The sequence below is a fragment of the Heterocephalus glaber genome, unplaced genomic scaffold, assembly GCF_053883595.1.
Source record: "Heterocephalus glaber isolate CG9 unplaced genomic scaffold, H.glaber_assembly_v1.0 deba00001724, whole genome shotgun sequence".
Lineage (NCBI taxonomy): Eukaryota > Metazoa > Chordata > Mammalia > Rodentia > Bathyergidae > Heterocephalus > Heterocephalus glaber.
Window position 1 is genome coordinate 5,663,990 of NW_028258435.1, and position 23,635 is coordinate 5,687,624.

Consider the following 23,635-nt stretch of genomic DNA (forward strand, 5'->3'; position numbering starts at 1 on the left):
GTGTTAAATGATGAGGGTGCACAAATTGTGATGACTCACAAATGCAAACAAACAACTGACATCAAAACCGTCAGTGACAAAGCACAGGTCCACAGAGCACTTGCCATGAGAGAATTCTGGGAGGACCTCATGCCACACACAGTACTGCCACACTGGGGTCCTCACCCTCACTGCTGGGGGAGAGGAAGCGGGAGGAGGACTCGGGCTGGGATCTCACAGAAGCAGCAAACACTCCAGGATGCCTATGGGGCCAGTGTCCAGGCTGCTTCTGTCCACCCGGGGCCTCTGGTGGGCTCTCTGCACTGGACAGGTGCAGCAGGGATAGAAGGGAACTTGGAGACTTCTCACCTTCCCCTCCTTCCTGGGAAAGTCAGTGACCTGTCATTACCTACATGGTCCTGTTTCAGTTTATCAGTTATTGTGTGTGTGTGTGTGTGTGTGTGTGTGTGTGAGAGAGTGTGACCGAAGTCACCCTCAAACACTCCTATTTTAGAAATTTTACCACAGTTGTTCTTAGCGGTATTTCCTACAGTGAATTTAAGTTGGCTGCAGCATTATCATGAAAAATAAAAGATTATCTGCAACAAGCTGTATTTTGTAGAGTATTTAAAAAATGCTAAAGTGCAAACTTTATAACCTTTCATAGATGTTAAAATAGGTTTTGTGTCCTTTTATTTTTTGGTACCAGGGATCGAACTTGGGACCTTGCGCTTGCGAGGCAGGCGGCAGAACCACTGAGTTAAATCCCCAGCCCTAGATGTCAAACTAGAAATAGTAGAACTAGGTCCCTGCAGGGGCAAGTACCAAATGCATTCAGCTGATTTTGAGAAATGAATGTGAAGATTTCCACCTTGAGTGTGATGATATGATATAATATACAGTTATGCCACATCACCGGGCCAACCCAGTTTAACTCCCTGTGTGGTGTCAAGAAAAGCGTGCATGAAGGTGTGGAAGTGTGTGCTGGTGTGTGTGAATGTGTGCCAATGTGCTGATGTGTATGTGCGAGTGTGCGCAAGATCATGTAAATATGGGTGCCACTGTTTGCATGCATATGTGTGCGCACAAGTATGCTGGTGTGTGTACATGATTGTGTGCATGTGTGTCTTAGCGTGTGTGCATGCATATGTGTGTGTGTATGAGAGCATACTGGTGTATATGCTGGTGTGTGCACAAATGTATTGCTGTGCGCGTGCATGCACAAGAATGCACTAGTGTACATACATTAGATATATGAATGTGCAGGAGCATGTTTGCACGTGTGTGCACAATTATTGTGCTCATGTGTGTTTGCCATTGTTTGTGTGCATGTATATGGATGTGCTGGTGTGTGTGTATGCATGCATGAGTGTGTGTGTATGGCCACACTTCATACAAACTCTAATTCCTGGTGGAAAGTCGAACCCCTCAGGGGTAGTTGGAGGAGGCAGCACAGTATTTGGAAAACTTAGCTCAGTCCTTGCCATCAGCACTGACTGCCTGTGCACCTGCACAGCTTGAGGAGTGGGCACTTCCCCACACCTCTGGGCCTCCCCATGTTGCCTTGGCCCTCTAGCGCCTCATCTCATATTGCTGACACCCAAGCCACAGACACGGGAAGCATTATCTGCAGGCAGGAGCCTCTGTGGCTGCAGGAGGGCTGGGGTAGGGCTAGGACCACTGGCCATGCCTCACCCAGACACAGCCTTCCTGCACAGGGGACTACACCACCAGGGACCTGAGTTCGCTCAGTCAGGGCTGGAAAGGACAGGCTTTCTAACCCAAGAGGGGGTGTGGGGGCAATCTTTGAAGTGAAAGGACCCCACCCCATGGAGGCGGGGGTCTCATGATGACTTTCTGTGTAGAGAGGCTTTGTCTACACGGCAGCCACGATGACCCTCGCCTTAGGAAATCCAGCTGTCAATGGAAATCAGCCCTGAGTCAGGGAAGTTGTAATTCCCAAAGCTGTGCATTTACTGTTATAAGTGGAGAAGGCAAGAGATTATAGAAATGAGGCTGATAATGTGTATAAACCCCTGCTCCCTGGACAGTGTCGCTGCGGGGTGTGAAACATCTGTTAGGTCCCAGCCAATCATCGCCTGGCACACGTGTCAGATTTACAGCTGAGCGTGTAAGCCCGGGGACAGTCTAGAAATCAGCAGCCTTATATTTTGACCCAAGTTCAAAGTTCTAATTCTTTGATTTCCAATTTACTTGAAAAATAAATGTAATCAGGTTTAAAAAAAGGTTCATGTTGTATGTGGTTAAAATTACTGTATGCCTAAGCTAAAAATACCCAGGATGCTTGCCGAGGGGCTCCAGAATCCATAAGAGAATATTTTAAAGGTCAGAAGTAGGGTCCCCCATGCCCATGATGATTAAATCAAAGGTTAGACATGAAGAAGCAAAGACCAGCCAGTGGCCCGAGACTGCGCTTACTGAGGTGCTAGATGTTAACAAAGGCCCAGGAGGATCCTGAGACACAGGCATGAATATGAAGAAAGCATCACATCTGGCCAATGACAGCATAGATGGAAGCAAGCTAGGCTCCATCCTAAGAGCTAACTGCCTCTGATTCAAATCTGATTGTGTTGGTTTAAACTGGTTCCTGAGCACCACAGGTGTCTGCAACTCTGCCTGCCCCAGGAGGTGGGAGAAGGAGCTCCAGCTCCACCGAGACTGGCCCTGCAGGCAATGGTTTCTGATTTCGTCCACCTTACTTCCTTCAGGGAATCTTAGAAAAAGACATTTTAAGACAAGCAATTTCCCTTTGAAGTTGGAGCTATGTTCAGCATAATTCTCACCAGAAATCCAGTTTAATCTGCATAGTTTTGCTCTCTTTTGCACGTTATTTGGCCTGTGGCCTCAGGGTGGACTCCTCATGCATCCCTGCCTCCACCCACCAGTGCCCAGGGCTCCGACTCCATCTCCCTCAAGCCCTACCACCCGCCACGGGTACCTCCGCCCTCCAAGCCACCAAGTGTGTGTCTACCTTCAAGGGACCAGTGGCCAGGGGCCAGGGAAAGCAGAGCTCCGGATTTGGAATAAAATTCATGTATACATTACACTTTAATACATTTTCAAGTTTACATATTGTACACAATTAGACACAAAATTACTGATTTCTTTTTAAACCAATTGTCTCTCTGGATTAGAACTGAGCAGAGTGTTAGCTCAGGAAGCAGAAGAAGATCCAGGACCTAGGGTTTATCTGGAAAAATTCATCTTGTCCCTGGTCAAGAATGTTGTGATAATGGCTCAATACAAAACTTCAGTGCTGGATGTGAGAAGAGGAAAGTTTCCAAAAAGTTCCTTGTATTGGCTGATGCATAATAAAGAAAATTTTTGAGGTAACTGGAACCCCCTTCCTCATATGTCTTTATGAATAGAGGGTGTTGCTTTGTACAGTGAAGGGAGACCCTACTTTCTCACTTAAGGAAAAGGCTGCTGTAGGAGGTGATGAAGCTTTTAAAGGTAAATGAAGAATGACACATCGAAAGGGCTCAGGCACAAATGACTCCAAAAGAAAACGGTTGCAAATCCTAAAGGGGTCGGTCCACCCTTCTTTGCCTTTGCTACCCAATAGTCCTTTCTGAATCAGCCAGCAAAGTAACAGATGCAGGTTCACAATTAAAATGTTAAAAATCGGTAAGGTCCATGGTTTCCTCAGTTTAGAAAGACATTAGCCGTCAAATGAAAATTGGTCATTTAAATATCAGTCTCTTTATGGAAGATATTTAATGGAAATCCTTGGTTTTAAAGATCCATGAATAGAAATAGACCATTTCAGGAAATTTGTCAAGTTTGGATTTTCCAGCCAGGGTCAAGCAGAACAGAACTTACTTGTAAAGACAAGTTTAGAAATGGGTGTGTTTGTAAGCTTAATCAAAGTTAGGCAAAGGCCACCTGGCCTCAGGATGACATGATCCGCCTCCAGGAAGAGGCAGGAAGGAGGGCACTGAGTCCCACATTTCCCTGGAGGAGGTGAGAGAGAAACACTTCCCTGTGAAGATGGCCATGGGAAGGACCATCATACCCTCTCCCAAGAAAAGGTGAGATAAGAAAATGTAGAAACTGGAGAATTAGCAGGTCTGCTTGGGATTTCAGACCAACAACATAAACTTCCAAGCCCAATGCTAAAGAATGCACGCAATGAAAACAGAACATAAGAAAAATGCTCTGGTCATGGGACTCTTGAGACACTAAGTGGTAGTCACAATACTAGATGCAAGCAGCGCGAGGGCTATTTTCTTATGTGCAGCTGGCCTGTTGAAACTGGAGACACACCAAGCTTTTGCAAAGTACTTCTCATCAAGAAATTCAAAGGAATGCTGCCATGTTCAGATGTGTTGAACACATTCCAAGTGCAGTTAGTCACGTTTTGACCAGGAGGGAGAAATGTGGATTGAAGCCACGATTAAAAGATGCCTGAACAAAGTGTGTGGAATTGTTCCAGCCACGAAGGCTGTCCGTTCTGAAAGTTTAGAGATATGTGTCCGTCAGGCACCGCTTTGGTTTACTGTTTACTGTCCGGGAAGAGAGAGAGCCCAGAGGCTGGTGATGGAGGGGCTAGTTCAGGAAGTCACTGAACATGAACAGCTGGTCTATGGCACTAGGGCCTTGGACAGGGATCCTGCAAAAGATGACAGGGTGTGAAACAAAATCCTGACCCAGTGATACCCTCAGTCTATGGTCATGGGACCTGGACGGGTGTGGGTGGAGGGCTGGGGGAGAGATCAACATGGATTTGAAAACATCTTTTTCCTTGTGTGGATGCTAAAGCCTTTCCAAACAAGATGTAAATCTAGCAATGTGACATCATGACAGGATATGTCAGACAAAGAAACAATTATTTGGGGGACTTGGTTCTCAGGATGCTGTGGGATTGTCAAATCTTGCCTTCTTTCCTTGCAAACATTCGACCATTGCTGCTCACTTCTCATAACCTGTACCAAACTACTTCCCAACCTTGTATGGGGCCTGGATGTGACATACACACATGCAGAGGAGGAAAACTTGGGCCTGGGGCGTGGATGGTGGTGTTTTCACCATTTTGCTAGATTTGTACTTAAAAGTTACAGGCATGGAGCAGAGGAGGCAAAACTATTAGAAAGATGTGTGTGTGTGTGTGTGTGTGTGTGTGCGTGCGTGCTTCCAGCTGGTTACCATCACTGCATAGGCTTGTGAACTTCGATATCACTCTCCTGAGCAGTATCATTAACTAAGACCACAGTGTGTGTAAGGAGTTAATTATTATCTTGGTAGATTTTTGTTCTACGTGCCCTTAAGTATCCATATTTTAAACAATTATATTAATTTCTGATTTAAAAGCTTAGTTTTGATCCTTTAAATTGCAATCATTGCTAAGAGTTTGAGTCACTCTAAACTTTTGCTGACAGGTGCACATAAACCTGACAAGAAAATTCCTGTGCCTCAGAAAGTTCCAAACAGAATGGGGGTCATATGAAAGGACTAGATTCATATAAGGGAAAAAGGCAGACTGGATTGTCCAGAAATGTGGCTGAAACTTGGAGACCTTGGTCCTTTGAACTAAAATAAGGCACTGATGTCATAGGTGATTCTTATAGAGATATTTCTTTTTCTTTTCCAGTGACGCATCATTTCTTATTGTGAACTAATGAATGCATAGATTTTAAAAAAGAGAATGATTGTTATGAATGCTTACTTGAGTTCTTGTGAGCTGGTGGCCAACATACTTCGAATGCTTTTATCAGCCAGCGGGCAGCCAGACAGACTGTAAGACAGGCCGGGAGAGGCAGGTGAGTGACCCTTGAGGTAGCAGAGCCACCCGGACGAACACAACATACAACTGAATTTAAATTAAAAGAGGTCGATGCAGAAAAGCGATGGTGCCAGTGCTGTATATTGAATTTTTTTTCTTACAATGAACTCTAAATATGTTCAAATATAAATTCAAGAAAGCAACTCTGTTAATAAACTTTAAAAAAATAAAATATTTGTGCTCTTTGGTTTAAATGTCTGAGAAGAATTGTGCAAATTTAGGAAGCTCGAGGTTAAAAGACATTATACAACACATTGGTCGGCATGCTTTGCAAGGTCAACATGGAGCACTTGAAGGGTTGACACAGAATTCAACATTTTTACTTTGACAGCATTGTTGAGGTAAGCTGAAAACAATAAATTGAAAAGACAGAATCCACCATGAAAAAAAATAAAGTCACACCTTCTGTGTGAGGCGTAATTACCAGTCACATGACCACTCCCATCACACCCTGGAGTTGGACATCTGCCACCAAACAAAAACAAAACAAAACAAAAAAACAGCCAAAATAGTAAGTATGTTTAAAAAAACTTTAAAAAAAGTTTCATTGTTTCCAGTTTAGCTGCAATGTCTCCAAGGGGGCCAGGACCCTGAGGAGAAGCTGCCAGCGCACAGGGTTGATGGAATGGCGCCTGAGCGACAGAGCGTCATTGAGAACAGCAGGCGGCCTGGCCTCTCGTGCCGCAGCAGCCGGAGAAGGTGTGTGCCGCGAAGGTGCATGCTCACCCGGCCAGGCGCGACACAGCCATCGGTCTTAAGGGAAGCCAAGGAGAGGGAGGGCGGAGGAGACTCGTGGTGGCGCCTCCTGTTATGCTTACGTTATTAAATCCTTTTTGCTGTCCTTGCACTGGGGGTACTTGGGTTTGGGGCTTGGGATGGTCACCTCCCCAGGGTACCTTCTCTCTTCCAGAGCCTCCTGGAACGGGTCCAAGTCTTCCGGCTGCAGACAAAGCACAGCTTGAGCCATACAGGTGACACACGCACAGGGTGGCCTTCTCTGCCACCTGCCTCTTACACCACGCACTGAGAACCCACCGCATCTCGGTCCTGACAAGGTCTCTTCTGCAGATGAGGCCTGGTTGGTCCACCAGCTGCTCTCCAGCTGCTGACGACTGGGTTTAACACTGCTCTGAACAGAACTAGGCCACCCCAGGATCTATTTCAGAATAGAGATCTTACCCATCCCTGGTAGATAGTAAGTCTCAAAGCAACAGAAGAACAATCACGTTCATGTCATACTTTTAAATTATTCTTAGGCGGTGTCTTTGTTACAGAACAGGTACCTGCTCTGAGTAGTAACCCGGATATTCCTATGGGTGGCACTAATGAGCGCATGAGCTTTCTAAGTCTTGTACTTGGTAAAGTCTGATTTCTGAATTTATGTCCTAAAAACGCTTCTGCCCCCGGACTTTAATTAAAATAAATTAGGGAATTCAACTACCATGCTCTCTTTTGGCAGTAATAATTTTTAACTCTGCAGGAGAGAAAAAATACTTAGAAATTTAGCTAGCCATTCAGATTTTTAAATTAATTAATTATTCCATGCCTGATACTTAAATCAATTTGAAGAACAAAATAACAGGCTCTGGGCCGGGGATTTAGCTCAGTGGCACCGAACCTGCCTCACAAGCACAAGGTCCTTAGTTCGATCCCTGGTACTTCAACAAACAAACAAACAAACAAACAACAATAACAAAATAATAACAGGCTCTTAGGCATGCAAGTGCTTTCCCTGACAGTTCCTTCACAGAGCTGACGTTTCTTTCTCTACATCCTTGTTTCTGCAGATGTTATTGCTTTGATGGTTGTCCCTTTATCCCCCTCAAAACTTTTCCCTTTTACAGTGAACAAAGAAGATGCCTTAATTTTCGACTTGAATTCTGAAGAAGTCACTCCAGTAAAGAAAAAAAAAAAACTCCGTTTCTCATTTTTACTCCAAGGAGAAGTGTATCTACCTTAAGGACCTGAATTTGAAAATCTGAACTTTAACACTGTGTCTTGGCACAGCTGGTTTAGTAATATTGTCATACTCAAGGATTTAGTGTTTGTACTAAAATAATGTTTTCAAGGCAAGACTCGAGTTTTCTGAATATTTTGTTTCCTTAGAGAAGAACTGTCCTTAGTTTTAAAGAGCACACAGGTAACCATCTAAGTATTTATCACTCTCATTATAATTTTCTGCCAGCAAAGGAAACACTATTTTCTTCGGAAATGAACTGATGTGCTGTTTATGCATTTTTCTAGTGAAGTCATTTGTAACAAAACACATGTGTTGAAAAGTAAAATTTAAAAGCGTTAATAGTTTCTATCAGTCAAAACAATGTCAATCGTACATCTCTTCTGGGTCAACAAAAAGTTTCCTTTTATAAGTCCTAATTAGCTACAGGTCATATTTAAAGAGGAAATGGATAAGGGTGATCAAAATATTTGATTAAAGTTTAAATTAAAAAGATTGTTACAGTAAAAGACACATTGCCATCAATCCGCCTTAAAATCTTTGCCCTCACTTTGATCACACTCATCCCATTGTTCTTGCCATTTTCTGCAGCAGCTCTGGAGTCCTCTTTCCTGAGGGTGTTTACCAGGAGTGACAAAAAATATAGTGAGTGCTGCTGCCGAGCACCATCCAGCAGAAAGGCAGCTCCTAAAAACACAACATTGTGACCTCATCCACCTTAGTCACTGGATCTAGCACAGTGCAACTTCTGGCTCTTCTCCAAAGTCAAAATGACCAAGAAAGGAGATTTTTTGAATCCATTCAGGACATTGAGGCAGCCAGGACAGCACAACTAAAGACACTCAGGAAAGAGGACTCCAGAGCTGCTGCAGGAAGTGGTGGGGGGGGCAGATTTATGGCAATATGGCTTTTCCTGTAATACACTTTAAAATGTAAACATTCACCCTAGTTTTTAATCCCATCTTATATTTTCCCCTGAGGGATGTGCAAATGTTTTTCTTTCTTTTTTTTTTTTTTTTGTTTTTGGAGACAGGGTCTCACTAAGTTGCCTAGGCTGGTCTTAAACTTGAGACCCTCCTGCCTCAGCCTCTCTAGTTGCTGGGATTACAGGTGTGTGTGCCACCATCTCCATCCAAACTGCATTTCCAGGCTCCCACTTACTGCCTCATGGAGAGGGCAGATGGTGTCAGGGAAAGACTTACGGTGATCTCTTTGGGGTCATCCTCATCCACCCGCCGGGGTTTCATCTTGGTGTAGTCTACTGGCAAGTCCCAGCAGTCCCCTTCGCTCAGCTGGAAGCACCTGGTGCTCATCACCGCCTGCTGCTGGGGGGACATGGGCTCCAGGGGCGTCAGCACAGGGCAGCAGCTGTCCCTCGGCCTCTGCTTGTTCATGCTGAGGTCCAGGGTGCCGTTCTCATCCACCTCCATGTCGGGGTTCTGAGGGCAGAAGAGCAGGTTGTGGGCTTGGCCTGACCCGGCTGGGACTCTCTGTAAGTCACTCAGTCAGTGCCCACTGTGGTCCCTGACATGGCCCCTGGGGAACCCACATGGTCAGTGGGCTTCCTGGCTCGAGGACTGGGCTTCCCTGGCTTCCTGGCTCTAGGGGCATCTCCCTCTTTCCACCCACTTCTCTACCATCTTTTATTTCTTCTCCCTTTCTTTCTCCTTTGCCCCTCAGTACATGTCTGTTTTTTTTTTTTTTTTTTGGTACCGGGGATCAAACTCCGATCCTTGCGCTTGCAGGGCAGGTGGCAGAACCACTGAGCTAAATCCCTGGCCCTAGTACATCTCTGTTTTTAGAAAAGAGTTGGGCCAGAAGAAATTCAAAGAAATGCTTTTTCCCCCCCTGCAGGATGGGGATGGAACACAAGGCTCTTGCATTGAGCTACATCCTTAGCCTTTTTTATTTTTTATTTTGAGACCAGGTCTCACTAGGACACTAAGTTGCCCAGGCTTAGTTGGAACTTTCCATCCTCCTGCACTGCCATGCTGAGTTTTGATTTCCTTCTGGCTCAAATACCTACAAGATGAAAAATATGTGTGCGTGTGTGTATACATATACGGATCAGCTTAAAATTTTTCCTTTAGATTCATTGATGCTGATATTTCAAGAATTGAAACAAAGGAAGAAGTTGAGCAGAGGAAGGAAGTAGAATTTCTTTCTAACAGGAAACCCTGTGCTGAGAGGGGATAGGAATCCCAATCCAAAGGCTGGTGGCTGGATTCCTTTCTGCTGGTCTGGGTGTCAAACACCTGCAGTCCGCACAACTCTTAGACCAGGAAGTGCAGGGTGAGGCATTTTGTTTTTGAATATAAAGATGCCTTCAAGAAGGCTAAGGATTCTTCAGAGGAGACACTTGGGGGCACAAGAGGACAGAGAGTAAGAAAAATACAAATGTCCCCATTAGTCCTCCGTTTCCCTCTCAAACGGTTACACTCTCCTGTGCACAAACATGATTTCAGAGCTGGGGTGACAATGCTGTGTCCCCTGTGTCATTTCCCTCCGATGTTGCTGTAGGAGGAGGAGGATGCAGAGGGACCAGAACCTCAGCCTGAGGCGGCCTCTAAGAAACCTTTGCTAGTAGCACTGGGCCTGAACTCTTTCCAAGTGCTCTCCTATGCTCAAGCTGGGATACCAATGTAGGCAACGTGATGTCGGAGTTACTCTCTGACTTCAGTTTCAGGAAAGAAAGAAAAAGTTTGGCAGGGCTCCTTATCTTTCTTCTCTGCCAAAGAAGAATTTTTCCACAAAAACCCTGACCACCAAAAACATTGCATGCTCCCGCGGCTTTGAATCTATCTAGAGATACCGTTATCAAAAGAAAAGAAAGCACTTGCAAAAACATAAGATTACTGACCTTTCTGCATTCGCACAGATGACATGGATTTATAGCCCTACTGTCAGGGCTGTGGGCTCAGGGTGCAGGGCCCTCGCTCCAGGGAGTGGAGGGAGGCGTCCTGCTTATGAGAGCAGGTGGACAGGTGTGGCCCCTCTGCGGGCTGCAGAGCTTGGCTCGTGCTGGCCACCTAGTGGCCCTGGCCAGGCAGCTGTCTCGATTGTTTGCACATCTTAGTCTTAGCTGCTTTTTCACTCCCTCTAGCACACACAAGGTGCTGACTGATAAGAAAATAAACCACAGAAAAGCCCTGCACACCATGTGCATGGCCACGCTGAGCTAAGGGGTGCAGCCTGGGACCACGAGGTCATCAGGGAGGCACAGTCAGAGTGGTGTTCCCTTGTTTCCCTGTCCCCCAGGGCCATCTGTGGGGCATGTGGTGGGAGCACAGCCCTTTGTGTACACAGCTTGGTGCTGCCAACCCTTCCTCCTTCAAGGGACACTGGTCTTTCACATTCTCTGTGTGGTCATTTGAGATGCCATGAAGGCACATGATATCCTTTATCTGTGGTTGTGACTCTAGATCTCAGCGAGGGAGATGTCTGACAGCTTCCTGTGACTTAGACTCTACCACCCTCTTGGACACTATGAGAGCCCTGGTGCTCACCATGCAGGTGAGGGAATGTGAGGAGCCCTGCACCTGCCAGGCCCACACGGAGAGCCCTGCATCCATCAGGTGTATGAGCTGCTGCACCTGTTGGGTCCATGTGCAACCCTGCACATGCTGAAGGAGCCCTCCTCCCTCCCTGTGAGCAGGTGACCTGCCAGGTTTCCCATACCCCAGGGGGCCATACCCGCGTGGAGCACAGGTCCTGCGGCTTGGTGGACAGGTTCTGTGGCATCTCGCGGCAGCGTGTGGACAGGTTGAGGATGGCTGTGGCCGCCATGTGCGCTGCCTCCATGTCGTGTGTGTAGTCGAAGCTGCTTTTGCTGCAAGTGCTGCTGCTGCTGCTGCCACCGCCACAGCTCAGGTTGCTGCTGCTGCTGGGTGCGTAGCTGCTGCTGCTGGGGCTGGGGCTGGGGCTGGCGTTCTTGCAGTACCGCTTGGCTGCGGAGACACGTGGCAGGGACTCAGGCCCGAGCCTGCCATGCTCGGCCACGCACACGAGGGGCTGGTTCACGACGAAGAGCCCCGGCTCCTTCCCCCTTCCAACCTTCTGTTGTGCTGGAGTGAGCTAAGAGTTGGGAACCCTGGGAGAGGAGGCGTCCTTTCCGGTCCCCAGCGGCACCATGCATGCCTCCGACTTGGCCATGGCCCTGAGGATGCTGGCCCGTTCAGGGACGAGGACCTCTGCAGGCCACTTACGGGTCAGGACATTGCTGCCAAGGGGCTGAGCCAGCAACTAGGGCACAATGTGCTGCTGCAGGTGACCCAGACTCACAGGGGACCTGGGGACTGCCTGCTGGAGCTTGGGGCAGTAAGACTCTGGCTGGCTGTGCAGACCAGACACGTGACCCAGACACCCCTTGTCCTGCAATTCTCACAGAGGCCGGGGGTGAGAGGGGGGACACTGCACACACCCGTGGATGTAGATCAGCTCAGGGCACGAGTGGGAGCCCCACACAGGCTGGGCCACACCCTTGGGGCAACTCCCCATCCTCATACCGCCAGCACGCGCCCTTTCCATGGGCCCTGGCAGAGCAGTGCCCCTTATGAGCAGCCATCCTCACTAACAGCACTTAGAACAGGATTATTTTTAGAGCTGGTCAGATATCTTTCGTATGTGGATGAGAACGCGTATGGATGGATGATGTATCAGGATGCCCCCTTTTCTCTAATAGTGTTACCCCACCTAACATCACACAGTGTTCATCTGCACAGGGGCCAGGTACTCCCGTGAGGTGCAGGTGTGAGGGATTACATAAAGGTAACCCTGCAGGTGCTGCACGACCCCCCAGACCCCATGTCTCTCCAGGTGTCCTGACCCCTCCGAGGTGGGATTTTCTTCTTTGGTGGTCAGTCCTGGGCAGGGCAAATAGGTGAGAGTGGCCAGGGTGCTGGGTGTGCTTAGGGTCATACCAGCAGCACAGCAAAGCATTTGCTGCCACCCCGATGGAAGGGCAGTTGTGGATGCAAGAGGGCCTCCCACTGGACCCTGTGCCCTGGGTGTCATCCACTTGGCGACTGCAGCCCTGTACCTGGAGCCCAACCTCAGTGCTCCTCTGGAGAGGAAGAAGAGAACAAAACCAAACAACAAACCTTCTGCAAGGCAATGCTAAGAAAGTGTCCCGGAGCACTGGGCTCCGAGAGGCAGGAGAAACAGAATGAGACAGTCAGCTCTGATGATGCGAGTTTGGACCAAGGCTGCAATCTGGGGACAATGATGACCAGAGCCCAGGACAACAGGGGCACCCTGTGCCCGGCTCAGCCTCTGGGCAAAGACAGAAGGAAACCACACACACAGGTAACTGGTTTCCACTCAGGTTCCCTTGCGTGGGCCAGTGGGCCAAGCTCACACTCACGCATGTGCACACACATGACTATAAAGTGCAACAAGTGGCCTGCAGACAAAGCCACTTCTACTGGGCAGGTGGATCTGTCTCAACACAGCTGTCGGGAGTGTCCGATGTGGGGCATGGTCACCGAGGTATGGCACTCCCTCCTCCCTGCGTGCCCTTATTTAAATGGCAGAACCGTGTAGTGCAGGGTGGCAGGGGCCACAGGTCTGAGCACAGCCCCTTCTAAGTCTCTGAGAGACACAGCCCTGAGCCCCTTTGGGAGCAGGACACAGGGACACCAGCCACCTGACAGTGGGTGCTGGGGCCTCTTTGTGTCACTGCCTGTGGTGCGTTGGGGTGCTGTGGACTAAAGTTCGTGATTCTCTATCACTTTAAATTTTGTTAAAAATAGGAGTGTGGAGGCTGGAGAAGTGAAATAATTCACATAGGGGGCTTTTGTGTTTGTTTATTTATTTATTTTTGCAGTACCGGGGATCGAACTGAGGACCTTGCACTTGCAAGTCAGGCGCCGTTGCACTGAGCTAAATCCCTGGTCCTACTTTTGTGTTTATTTTTAAACTGGTTTGTTTTAAAGACTAGCCAGGGGTTCAGGAAAAAAAAAAAGAGAGAAATAGTCTACATAAATATGAAAAGTGATGTTTTGTTTTGAAATGAATGAACGTTGATTGGTAAACATAAGCAAGCTGCACCTCAGGTCTGCGGACAGATGGTACTAATCGGCTGGGCAGGATGAAGCCTAGAGGCGGAGCCTGGGCTGCAGGGGAGGTGCAGACTGCCCGGTAGGACAGCATTTTACCTAAGCGAATCTTTAAAAATGATTCCTTCTCTCATCTTAAGTGGATGGCTTTAAATTACCCTGCAGTTATAAAATGTAAATACAGCCATGCCTCGACTTCCCCAAACACTTCCATTGCAGTCGCTGGATCGGGAGAGGGCTGTGGGACAGTACAGTTCCCCAGCAGGAGACCGAACCCTGGAGCCCCCGGCAACTCATATCAAGCAAGTGATCATGACAATATCAACCTCCATCTCTGTCCTTCTCCAAAATGCAAAAGATCATCCGTTTTTGGTTTTATTTGAAATGAAAACAACAGTGTCTGTGCTTTAAATGGTCCCGGGGAGGAATGAGTGGACTACCACTGCCTGTTCCTAAATGTCTACAAAGCCTATGATGTCGGTATCACCTGGCTGCACTTAGCATTGCTCTGGGTCCTGACCTAGCAGAGCAGTGGGGATCAGGCTGGGGTGCTCCCTGTCACCCTCTCCTCCAGGAGGCACCCAGCCCTACTTTCCCAGCTGAGAAAAACTGAACAGTGACACATGCCCTTAAACCAAGTCGCTTTGCCAGTGATGAACAACAGGTCAGAACCCAGTAATGACCTGGATGTCCTGCAGAAAGCAGGGATCACTAGAAAAGTCACCAGTTTTCCTCTGGAGGCCAAAGGTGTTTGCCAGAATGAGTAGCCACACCAAGGCCACCTCCTTTAGCACCTTATCCCTGCCTGGAGGAGGAAGGAGACAACCGTGGGTTCCAAGGGTTAGGTGTGGCCCCGTACCCCAGTTAAAAATGAAAAAACAATGCAAACTCAGGGCTTCCAGTCACAACCTTGCCGATGGCCCATTCTGCTGGTGAAATTGTCCCAGCAATGCTTGCTTCCTGTCCACTCGCTTAGAGGTAGAGGTTTAGGAAGGTGATTGGATTATGGAGCTTACAGCTAACTTGCTTTTAGGAAGTGGGGCCAAGTGGGAAGAGGCAGGCACTGTGGGGTGGCCTGGAAGGGTTTATCTCCGCCCCCACTCCTCCCTTCTCTCCAGTTCCTGTCCACCATGCTGGGAGCAGCTCTCCTCTGCCAGGCCTGGACTGTGGGTATCAGGTATTCTGTCCAAGCAATGAGAGGAGTGACTAACACAGATACCCTGTGAGCTGGGGCCTGCCATGTAGACAGCGTATCACAGGGGCTTGACCTCTGTCCCTTGGCCAGAGTCCTTGCGGCAGAGCTACTTTCTGCCTGGCCTGCCCTGCAGAGTGAGTTGGGGACTCTGAGGATAGTGTCTCTGGTCTTCCAGAAACTTGCAGTCTGGCAGGAAGACCAGAGATTCTCCAGTCAGCTGCCCAGGGATGGACACAGGGCTTGCTGTGGGCCAAAGAGTGTGGCTGGATGTCTGGCTGGGTGTTCTACATAGACGTTAGCTCCCTGAAGTGTAGCAGCCCTGAGAGACACTACAGCCAGGACCACCTTACCTGGACCCCTCCCTTGGCTTCTAAGGTTAGAGTCCAACCATACAGTCAGGTTAAAGAATCCAGGCCACCCAGAACCAGCACGAAATAGGTGTATGAGAAGGAACATCTAAAGAAGGAACTAATGGAACCACTGTAAGATGCCAGTGGGTTGGAAATTATGACAATGGAATCTTCATTTCTTTTAGATCTTTCTTTTGTAGTTGAAGGAACAAAGTTAGAGTAAAATCTGAAATGGGCAAGTATTACCAAGCAGCAAAATAAAAGAAAAATATCTCTGTTATACCCTACAGCCATTCCTTTTTCCATTCTGTTTCTGAATATTCAAGAATTGATATACAAAGATAATCAATACATGACACACCCAAGAGATATTAAATTTCATTCACTATACAAAATGAATTGTTATTAGATAGGAAATGACACAGCTCAGGAAGGTCTGCAATTCCTACGGAATCTTGAAAAAGCTTCTGAATTCCCTAAGCATTCTATTTAGATATTTTTTCATGTGTGTGTATATATGCGAAATTAATAAAATATCTTCTTCAGAGAGGAGCTCCCAAATCTTAAAAACTGATTTCCTTTCCTTTGCATCAAGATGAGGCTTAAAAATCACCAGAATTTTTCAAACCCTGAGTCCAGCGGTTAAAATTTGGTGGCTAACCCTATGTCTGTCTCTTTCTCTCTCTGTATATAGATATAGCGCATGCTATATATATCCTAGAACTTGAAGCAGCCACCGGATTAGGTAAACATGGTCTTGGCCTCAGTGATAAACTACTTACCAAGTTAGCTGAGGGATGAGGTGTCACTGTTTACACCTAGCAGTGGGCTAAGAGGGTGTGAAGGGAAAAGCAGTCACCTTGTCCCGGGAAGCAGGTGGCAGGTCACTTGTTGCATCTGTTTTGGGACAGTAGCAAGTGACTGCTGACGCCAGGACCAGGTGGCTGCACACCTAGGTGGGCTTTCCTCCTGCCTGTCTTCCCAGATAGAGGGTTCACAGGTCCCGGCCTTCTGAGAGGCGGCCAGGTGGGGCTGGGGGCCCAGGCTGCATATCAGAGCCACTGGAAGTGTCTTAGGCCACAACACGGGGATACCCCAGAGGTCCCCACTTGGTCTGTTTGGGTGCAGCCTGGGGGTTTGAGTGTGAGAAAAACCACCTCCCAGGTGATTCTAATGTGCACCCCAGGGGGACAGCGGTGGAGGATGTGGAGTCACTGAAAGAGCCCGGAACTGCTCTTCCCCATTTATGAAGCGGAAGCCATTGTCTCCCACCCAGCTGCACACAGTGAACTGGTGGCTTCTCCCTAAGCCCCGAATACAGCCAGCACGGATAGCTTGGGAGTCACTGCAGAGCACCGACCCATCCTCCCCGTCCACCTACCCCGCGTGGCCCTGGGGTCGCCCTGTGCCTATGGCCACTCATGCTGGGCCGGTGTGTGGGGCATGGACCGACACAACAACAACATCAACGGAACTGTGTCTCATGTATAAGAGTATGCACCTCCTACCGTCATCATATCCTTTGGGGGACATGTCCCTGGTTTGCACCTTGGGAGCTATGGCTCTCTTGCCATAAGTATGGTTGTCGAAGCTGTTGTACTCAAACGAAGTCTTGGAGTATTTCTCAAGCTCTTTGGCCAAGTTGGAGCGTGGTGTGGTGGTGGGGACATTGTTTCTGTAGCCATACTGGGGAATCTCCAGCTGCTTCACAAAGCACATGGGCCTGGAATAGACAAGACAACAACAACAGCTCACCCTCTCCCCACTGATTTGCGGCCACACCAACATACTGGCTTCCTATGTGTGTCGAGAAACAGGACCTTTCACTGAAACATCTTCTTTTTCCTGAGAAAAGACCAAGTGTGCTTTAGCTCTACAGCCCAAAGCAGCCATCTGAGATGAAAAGAACAAGAAACAGAATACTTCAAATGCCCTCTCTCTTTCCTTTTCTTGTAAAAGGGTAATGGTGGGTTCAGTGGAGATAGGAGATCTGAAGTTGGGGAGAATCTGACAGCCGTGTATTCTCTTTGCAGTGGTTTCAAAGACTCACAGAATCACACAAGAGTGATGTGAGCTAAAAAGAAGGGTTCCTTGACTTGGCATGGTGGAGCACATCTGTCATCCCGGCACTCTGGGAGGCTGAGACAGGAGGATCACAAGTTCAAGCCCAGCCTGGGCAACTTAACAACTTAGTGAGACCCTGTCTCAAAATAAACAATAAAAAAATGGGTTTTGGACGCAGCTCAGTTCGAAGGCCCTGGTTTCAATCACTAGTACTGAAAACAACAGCAGCAACAACAAAGAAATACAGAAATAGTCTTAGGGGAATTGGGACAAAAGTGTACCATGCTCTATTTAGTTGAACACTCAAATGGGATAGCAGTAAAGCATTTTGTTAAATATTTGCATTTATGTTCCAGACTTTCACCTACTAGCTATTTATTTTACACTTTGGGATGAAATGTTAAAATAGAGGAGCATTTGATTATTTCTAAGATTTTTTTTGAGTTAGGGTCTCACTACATAGTTCAGGCTGGCCTCTAACCCACTACGTAGCTCAGGCTGGCCTCGACCTCACTGCAATCCTCCTGCCTCAGCCTCCCCAAGTGCTGGGATTACAGGTGTGCGCCACCACTCCCAGCCTAGAATTTGATTATTTCTTCACAACATCCTGTCTTGCTGTGTGTGCACATGAGTGTGTTTGCCAGAGGGAACCTCCCTAAAAGTGCTAATCTCAGAGTTTTTATTTGAGATCATTTTAGATTCAGAAGCTGTGTGAAGGGCTCCCCCTGCTTCCCCCACCTTCTGTTTTGTAGCACAGATACAGGTGGATATTTAAACCTCAGTTCTGTGGGCCACTCACTCATTTTTAACTTTTGAAAGGTAAAATGTGTGTGTGTAAAAATACTTGTGTTTTCACATAAGCAACATTTAAAAAATACTGTAACTAGTACAAAAAAACTCCCCTGAATTTCACAGACAGTATTTCCTCGTAATTCTCTTTCTGATATGTAAAATGTATTAAACATAAAGACCCAAGAAAGGCTGAAAAAACGAAATTCATGAATCCAGGCATGAGTGGTGGGTTCACGCTCAATTTGTGAAAAAGTCTTTTTTGAGTAAGATTCCATTTCTTTTTGCAGTTTTTTTGAAGTACTGGGGATTGAACCCAGGACCTTTCCACTGAGCTACATCACCAACTTTTTTTTTTGAAACAGGGTCTTGCTAAATCTCCAAGCTCCCCAGGCTGGGGTGGAACTTACCATCCTCCTGTCTCAGCCTCCCAGAGTGCTGGGATGACAGGTGAGTGCTACCACATCCAGTTAGATCCTATTTCTTGATCAGTGGTACCAGATCAGGAAATATTGCTGTATCTCAAAAACAGGGTGGGGTTGTAGCAGTGTAGGATTCCTGCAGGAATGGTGTGTACTATGGAGCAGATAGTCTAAGCAATGTCCTGCCCGGGGACCCCAGGATGGTGACCCTGGAGGATCCAGGCTGCACCTTTCCAAAGAAATTTTCCTCTGGGATTGCTACGAGTCTTGGTAAATACATGTTCTCTGTGCATCTCTGAGCACACAGACCATCTATATCTGCCCTGGGGATAAAAGCCTTTTATAATTATGAAAGTTATTAATACATTCTTCATTGAAAAAACAGATGAAAATATAAAAACTATTAAAAATCACCTCTAATTCTTTCAGAGATTAAAAGCTGTCAAGATTTTTGTGTATCTTTTCTGGTTAATTTAATGTATTTATTACTTATGTAAATAGAATTAAAATTTTTTACGTATTTCACAATTTACATACATAACATTTAATTTTACTTTTTGCTGCTTAGGCTTTAAAAACAGTTCTTAATAACTGTGATGCTAACATCTGTGAATATTATACTATTTAAATATTCTCTAACTTTCATAATTTTTTTACTCCTATAAATTGTGACTTTATATGCATCCGTCTACATAATCTATTTCTTCTCTGGTTATGTTATTCTTATACTTTTTTTTGAGTAGTTGCAAATGTTTTATAACTGAATCTTAAATTATTTATTTACTTATTTTTTTGGGGGTAGGGACAGAGTCTCACTGTGTAGTTCATGCTGGCCTTAAACTCACTACGTACTCAGGTTGGTCTCAGATTCGCAGTGATCTTCCTGCCTCAGCCACCTGAGTGCTGGGATGATAGGTGTGCGCAACTGAATTTTTCAAACAGGAAAGTAAGTCATCTGTTACATGTTTAATAGCATACCTATACTGCCTTTATAATATCACATCTCCAACCTATGTGTTTAAATTTTGCTAACTTATTCTATTCACTTCTCGCTGAAGGAACAGAATGATGTGACAGTTGCTAGGTTGTGTGCTTTGGGGCATTTATGGCAATGTGGGGCATATAAATGAGGAAAGCTGTAGACCTTGCCTTGAGGGCTCGGGTGGGATTCGAGGGCATTTCGCGTCCAAGTGTTCCGAGGATTCCGGAGGTGATCATGCTATGGGACCGGATAGTAGTGACGGGAGGGAAGCTTGAAGGGGAAGCTGGAGAGCAGGTGAATTCCAAGGGTGAGACCCAAGGGAGGGTTAGAATTGCCGCATGAAAGGAACTGCAGGGTCTGAAGGTGAGAGATCAGGAGGCTAAGGGCACCTTTGGGTGAGGGACCTCGGACCAGCTCAGGGGCTGGGGGCCTGGCCTGGACACTTGCAAGCCCAAGTGAGGGTGGGAGCTGAGGGAGGGAGGAGGAGGAGGAGGGGAGCCAGACCGCAGGAGGAAGAGGGAGAGGCTCCAGCCAGGCTGCTCCGACGGGGTCCTAGAGAGCCACAGGACCGCAAGCTCTTCTCGGTTCTTAGGTTCCTGCTGGACAACTTACTTAAGGCTTCAAAAAACACCTGAACTAGTTAAATGATTGTGGGTTTAATTTGCTTTCTCTTTCCTTCCTTCCTGTCTCTTTATGCCATTGGATGGGACACGGGGAGACACAGGTGCTGGGACCGACTACTGTCCTCCGGGTGAGTCCTTTGGGGGTGGGGAGCTTGCTAGAGCCCTAAAAGCAAGGCCAACACCCCTGCCCCGTGGTCCAGGGCCTCCAGGGAAAGCCCAAGGCTTCAGTGGGACCAGGTCTTTCTCTTTCTGTTGAGGACCCTGTCCCAACCAGCCAGAGGCTCCTAAAGAAAACTGTTCACGTATGCGCAATTATTATTGGCATTGGTGTAGTTTTCTGCCATGTCTGCCCAAGGGAGAAAGCCTCAGAAACAAGAGAGGCAGCTGCTCTGGCCTGGGTATCTCAGTGGAGGCTTGGGTTCAAACAAGGTGACAGATATTTGCAATTATAGGGGTGTCTCCTCCATCTCAGCTGCCACCAGCTTCTCAGTGAAGTCCAAGCTCAGTACTGACCCACACCTGCCTCAGCCTGGTCCTGGTGGCCCCAGGACAGGCCATAAACAGGGCTCTTTGGCTTTGGCCAAAGTTGGCAAAAGAAAAGGAATAAGTTCTCCCAGCTACCAATTTCCCCCACCAATTTTCAACATTTCCTTTGGCTAATGACCAAATGACTTCTTGAATTACATGACACAGAGGGCTTTTCAGTTGGAGGGAGGGGCTTTCTTCATGCTGCCGATAGCTAACTGTGCTGTAAGGAGACACAGAAAGCACTAGAATTTTGGTGTTCAGTCTGAAGGTCTGCAATATGAATAAGCCACAGCCAAGGAAAAACTAGGGGACAGGTACACTCCAGGGACTATAAATTGTTGACACCCACCCGTAGAAAAATCAAAACTTATGGGGGCGGTTATCTTGGAATGGTGAGATCATAGATGTTTTTATTTTTTATTTTTTTGGTTAACTAGATACTTGCAACTTTCTAAAAAATATTTTGCCTTTTCTATTGGAAGAGAAAGAAATTTAATAAGTGTGTTAAGATCCTATAAGAAAACTGTGGAATGATATATGAGAATCAAAAAGATATTAATATCTTTTTGATATTTAATATTATATATATTTATATATATCACTTCCCTAGTGATTTTCTCCATGTGATTTATCCCAGAGAAGTGATTTAGCCAAACCCAAATGCTGTATCTATGTCCACTCACTAACAGGAAGAGGTGGGAATCCAGCACTGAATAGATGTGTGGTTATGGTGGTGGCTGTGGCTAGTGTACATGGGACCAGGGCACTAAATAAAAAGGCAGAATGTGCAGTGATTGTCACAGTGTTCCTGGTGACAGCGATTTGTAGGAATGTGCAAAAAGCACAGATGTATGAAAAAGTTATGGGAATACAGATTTCCTCCTCTGCCACATACCCTAAGAATCATCTGTCCCCAAACCTGAAGAAACTTTGGATTCACCTGGGAGTGGTGGTGCACACCTGTATTCTCAGCACTCTGGGAGGCTGAGGCAGGAGGATCACTGCACATTCAAGCCCAGCCTGGGCAACTTACCAATTTAGTAAGACCCTGTCAAAAAAAAAAAAAAAGAAAAGAAAAGAAAAGAAAAGAGGTTGGGGATATAGCTCAGTCGGAAGACTCCAGTATCACAAAAACTAAGTCTAAAAAATATACAAATACTGGCCCAGCTGCTGGCCCTTATGCTGCTCCTGTTTTTCCCCTGCTGTGACTGATTCCGGGTATGTCACTAACCCCTCTGCACTCAAGGTTGTCTTGCATGTCAAATGGCAGTGGTGGCATCTACTTCTGCCTGCGTCCTGGGGTGTGGGAGGGTGAGGGGAGGCAGTGGCTCTGAGCTGATCCTATATGAAGCTCCATATGCATGCAAGCTGGGTCCTATCACTGTGACCCTTCCAAAAGCAGCAGCACCATCCTGTGGCCAGTGTCACCCCCTTCAGATTTGTACAAAATGACTTTGGGCATCTGATTAATTTTCACAGCTTCCTTTCATTTGCCATTCACAGAATTATGAACTATTAAACCAGAGTGAAAGCCATTGCACCCAGTTCTCTCCTGTGGATGTCACACCGGGCACTGGAGGACAGAGTGGAGAGCTGGCCTGGAGCTCACACACAGCTGTCCCTGTCCCTCCTGTCCCTCAGTGGGCACAGCCACCTCCCAGAGAGTCTCAGGTGCCCAGTGTGTTTGGAGCGATTATCAGTGGACCCCCATGAAGAGCATGTTCCGTTTGGTTTGGTACCTGAGGACTCGGTCCGAGGCCTGGTTGGACTTAGACACATCACAGCTCTGGTGTTTTTCTTGCGCCTTTGCCAATTTCTCTGCTGCAGCAATAGGGCACCCAGAGAGGCTGCAATCACAGAAAGGGGTTTTAATGGTCTGTTCTGGATGAGTCCCGACCCAGGCACCCAACCACTACGTCCTTCCCTCCACCAGCACAGAAAGGCTTCTCAAACCCGCGCAGGGCATCCCAGCAGGTGAGGGGAATGCAAACCATCCTGTCTCTGGTTTGCTTGTTTTTTTCTTAGTTTCAGCGGAAGATGCTGAGGGCAACACCATGTATAAAGCACGGACTATCCTTCCCAGGAAGGTTAAGCCACATTGCATGTATTCAAGAGAACATGAGCCAGTTAAAGTTTGAGAGAGAGAGAGAGAGAGACTCCATTCTGCCGTTCCTGGAGACGAGTGAACAGTTTGGCAGGATGGGATTTGAAGGATTCTGAGCCTAAGAATGGTAACTAGCAGCTTGGTACCAGAAGATGGCGCCCGAAGCCGATTCTGCAGGCATTATTGACCTGCAGGGTTCCGGTGGGTCTGTCTGACTCCAAAGCTCTTGTGTTGTTCACAAGAAGGGAAATGGGAGTGGGGGAGGAAGTGGACTCATCTCCAGGGATGCAAGGAAGTGGTTTTTGAAACAAAAGGGTTGAGGTTGGGCAATATGGAAGAGGAGACAGAGAAGGGCTTTCGTGTTTGAGCTGTGTCCTCATGAAATCACGGGCTTGCTGCGCCTGTGCCTGCAGACAGGAGCAGAAGCCCGCGAGTGCACATGTCCCGGCTCATGGATGCACAGCGGAGCTGAAGTTCAGGGAAGGAGTGGACACTGTTACCCACTGTGGTGCCAGCTCACACCTCCTTCGTTTCCTGCCTCTGTAGATTGAGCACCAGAAAGCCTCTGAGGGGCTCAGGGACGTGACTTGTTTCATTACACAGCTAACACAAGGAACCTAGCGGATCAGACAGATCACCCCAAATTAAACCCAAGCTGTACAGTTTTCTCCATTTAGATAAAATTTTTCACAAAGCTGAAGCTATAGACTACAAGACCAATTTAAACAGGATCACTTTTCTACTACTAAAAAAAGAAGGCATCTGATTGGAAATGAATATTAG

General features: G+C 47.1%; 1 protein-coding gene across 18 annotated transcripts in view; it reads right to left on the bottom strand.

Moving 5' to 3' along the window:
* Myt1l (myelin transcription factor 1 like) overlaps positions 1 to 23,635 on the bottom strand; it is a 385,446-nt gene that overhangs the window by 47,154 nt on the left and 314,657 nt on the right. For all 18 annotated transcript variants that reach the window (XR_015446741.1, XM_021247219.2, XM_021247217.2 and 15 more), the window contains 6 exons: positions 22,488 to 22,595; positions 16,849 to 17,063; positions 11,433 to 11,686; positions 8,942 to 9,178; positions 6,601 to 6,722; positions 5,666 to 5,734 (listed from right to left, as the gene is read on the bottom strand). Coding sequence is in view for 17 of the 18 variants with exons in the window: in XM_021247219.2 (XP_021102878.2) it covers positions 5,666 to 5,734; positions 6,601 to 6,722; positions 8,942 to 9,178; positions 11,433 to 11,686; positions 16,849 to 17,063; positions 22,488 to 22,595 (1,005 nt within the window). In the remaining variant the exon portion in view is untranslated. The remainder of the gene's footprint in view (positions 1 to 5,665; positions 5,735 to 6,600; positions 6,723 to 8,941; positions 9,179 to 11,432; positions 11,687 to 16,848; positions 17,064 to 22,487; positions 22,596 to 23,635) is intronic.